This window comes from Galeopterus variegatus, unplaced genomic scaffold (genome assembly GCF_000696425.1).
Source record: "Galeopterus variegatus unplaced genomic scaffold, G_variegatus-3.0.2 Scaffold13744, whole genome shotgun sequence".
Classification (NCBI taxonomy): domain Eukaryota; kingdom Metazoa; phylum Chordata; class Mammalia; order Dermoptera; family Cynocephalidae; genus Galeopterus; species Galeopterus variegatus.
Window position 1 is genome coordinate 33,826 of NW_007739855.1, and position 2,436 is coordinate 36,261.

Here is a 2,436-nt window from a genome sequence, read left to right on the forward strand (position 1 = left end):
CTTTATATTCCTAGGACTTTCCAGCAGGGGGGATATGCAGCAGGGGCTCTTTGTGCTCTTTCTCCTGGTTTACAGCATAACTGTGGTTGCTAATCTAGGAATGATTCTGCTGATCAAGATGGACCCCAGACTTCACACGCCCATGTATCATTTCCTGAGCAATCTGTCTGTCTGTGATGTTTGCTCCTCCTCCACCATCTCACCCAAGATGCTGGCTGATTTTTTGTGTAAGCAAAAGAGGATTCCATATAATTTATGTGCCATTCAGATGTATTTTTGGGGGGCTTTTGCAGATGTGGAATGTCTCATGTTGGCTGTCATGGCTTATGATCGTTATGTAGCCATTTGCAATCCACTTCTGTATACAATTGCCATGTCTGGGAGAATCTGTTCCCAGCTAGTGGCTGTTGCCTACATTGTAGGCTTGGTGGACTCAGCAATCCACACCTGCTGCACATTTCGATTGTCATTCTGCAATTCCAATGTCATCAATCACTTTTTCTGTGACATCCCACCCTTGCTAGCCCTCTCTTGCTCAGATACATCCATCAATGAGATAGTGATGTTCACGTTCATTGGCTGTGTTGTGGGGTGCAGCATCGTCACTGTCCTCCTCTCCTACAGCTACATCATAGCCACCGTCCTCAGAATGAACTCAGCCGCAGGCAGACGCAGAGCCTTCTCAACGTGTGCCTCCCACTTAACGGCTGTGGCTGTGTTTCACGGCACACTCCTGTTCATGTATTTCCGACCGAGCTCTAGTTACTCAATGGACACGGACAAAATGGCCTCTGTGTTCTACACAGTTGTCATTCCTATGTTAAACCCACTGATCTACAGCTTAAGAAATAAGGATGTGAAGGATGCTCTGAAAAAAGCAGTCAGCCCTGAATCATGCTCTGAATGAAATGGTGTTTTCTATCTAAAAATATTTACAGATTCTGAGAGTTACAGTTTATGTTCTTTGACATAGGTTTTTGTAGAAGGTATTTTTCAATACTTGCCACCGTGTTCAGGGAGCAGAAATGATTAGTCTTAGTCTTCCTTCTAAATGAAAGAAGAGTAGAAATGGGCTCATCCAGTTTTGCAAGGACAGTCTTTTTATACCTCCCNAATGGGATGCAGCCTTGTTTATTGAAGCTGGATAGGACCTGAGAAGTTAAAGTGGGCAGTAGGGGAATGTAATATCCAGGAGCAGGCCATGGCTCTGCCCGCTCCACAATTTTGGACGTTGAGGGAAAGATAATGAGACATATTCATTACCTGTACTTCTCACTTAATTATGACCCTCTATTACAGAAAATAGCAACATTTCTATGACACTGAAGACAATAATCATCAGACATTGTAGGTTATTTGGACAAATTAATTGTAAGAATGATTACTTTGAACTCAGAGGACATCAGTTTCTTAATCTATAAAACAGCAGGAGCAACAATCATCACAAATGCTACATAGGTTTGCATGGAAATAGCATGATTTAATTTGGATGAAAATGCGTTTTAACCCCTGTACAGTGAAATGTAAGAGAAATTATCATTTTATTGATTTACATTAAATTGATGTATTTCTCTAGACTCAGTGTACATTTAAAAATATTTGCATTGGTTATCTTTTTTAATAATAAAAATAATTAAAACAAAGAACTAGCAGTTTAACTGTTAATATAGGAAGATGATGTTAACCCTCCACTTTTATTTCCTTCTTACAAGACCAGGGATTTCCAGATCCAAGTGATGACTGTCCAGAACTGCACTGGCTTTACAGACTTTGTATTCTTAGGACTTTCCAGCAGGCAGGATATGCAGCAGGGGCTCTTTGTGCTCTTTCTCCTGGTTTACAGCATAACTGTGGTTGCTAATCTAGGAACGATTCTGCTGATCAAGATGGACCCCAGACTTCATACGCCCATGTATCATTTCCTGAGCAATCTGTCTGTCTGTGATGTTTGCTACTCCTCCACCGTCTCACCCAAGATGCTGGCTGATTTTTTGTGTGAGCAAGAGGATTCCATATAATTTATGTGCCATTCAGATGTATTTTTTCGGGGCTTTTGCAGATGTGGAATGTCTCACGTTGGCTGNTCTGCTGATCAAGATGGACCCCAGACTTCATACGCCCATGTATCATTTCCTGAGCAATCTGTCTTTCTGTGATGTTTGCTACTCCTCCACTGTCTCACCCAAGATGCTGGCTGATTTTTTGTGTGAGCAAGAGGATTCCATATAATTTATGTGCCATTCAGATGTATTTTTTCGGGGCTTTTGCAGATGTGGAATGTCTCACGTTGGCTGTCATGGCTTATGATCGTTATGTAGCCATTTGCAATCCACTTCTGTATACAATTGCCATGTTGGGGAGAATCTGTTCCTAGGTAGTGGCTGTTGCCTACATTGTAGGCTTGGTGGACTCAGCAATCCACACCTGCTGCACATT

The 2,436-nt window shown here is 41.9% G+C and overlaps 1 protein-coding gene and 1 pseudogene across 1 annotated transcript; both read left to right on the forward strand.

Annotated features, from left to right (window-relative positions):
• Positions 1–7: 7 nt before the first annotated feature.
• Positions 8–907, forward strand: LOC103581713 (olfactory receptor-like protein OLF2; the record flags this gene model as incomplete). The annotated part of the gene is made up of 1 exon (XM_008563483.1): positions 8–907. A coding segment is annotated over one exon (900 nt), but the record flags the coding sequence as incomplete, so codon positions are not given.
• Positions 908–1,736: 829 nt separating this feature from the next.
• On the forward strand, positions 1,737–2,429 carry LOC103581714 (annotated as a pseudogene).
• Positions 2,430–2,436: the final 7 nt, after the last annotated feature.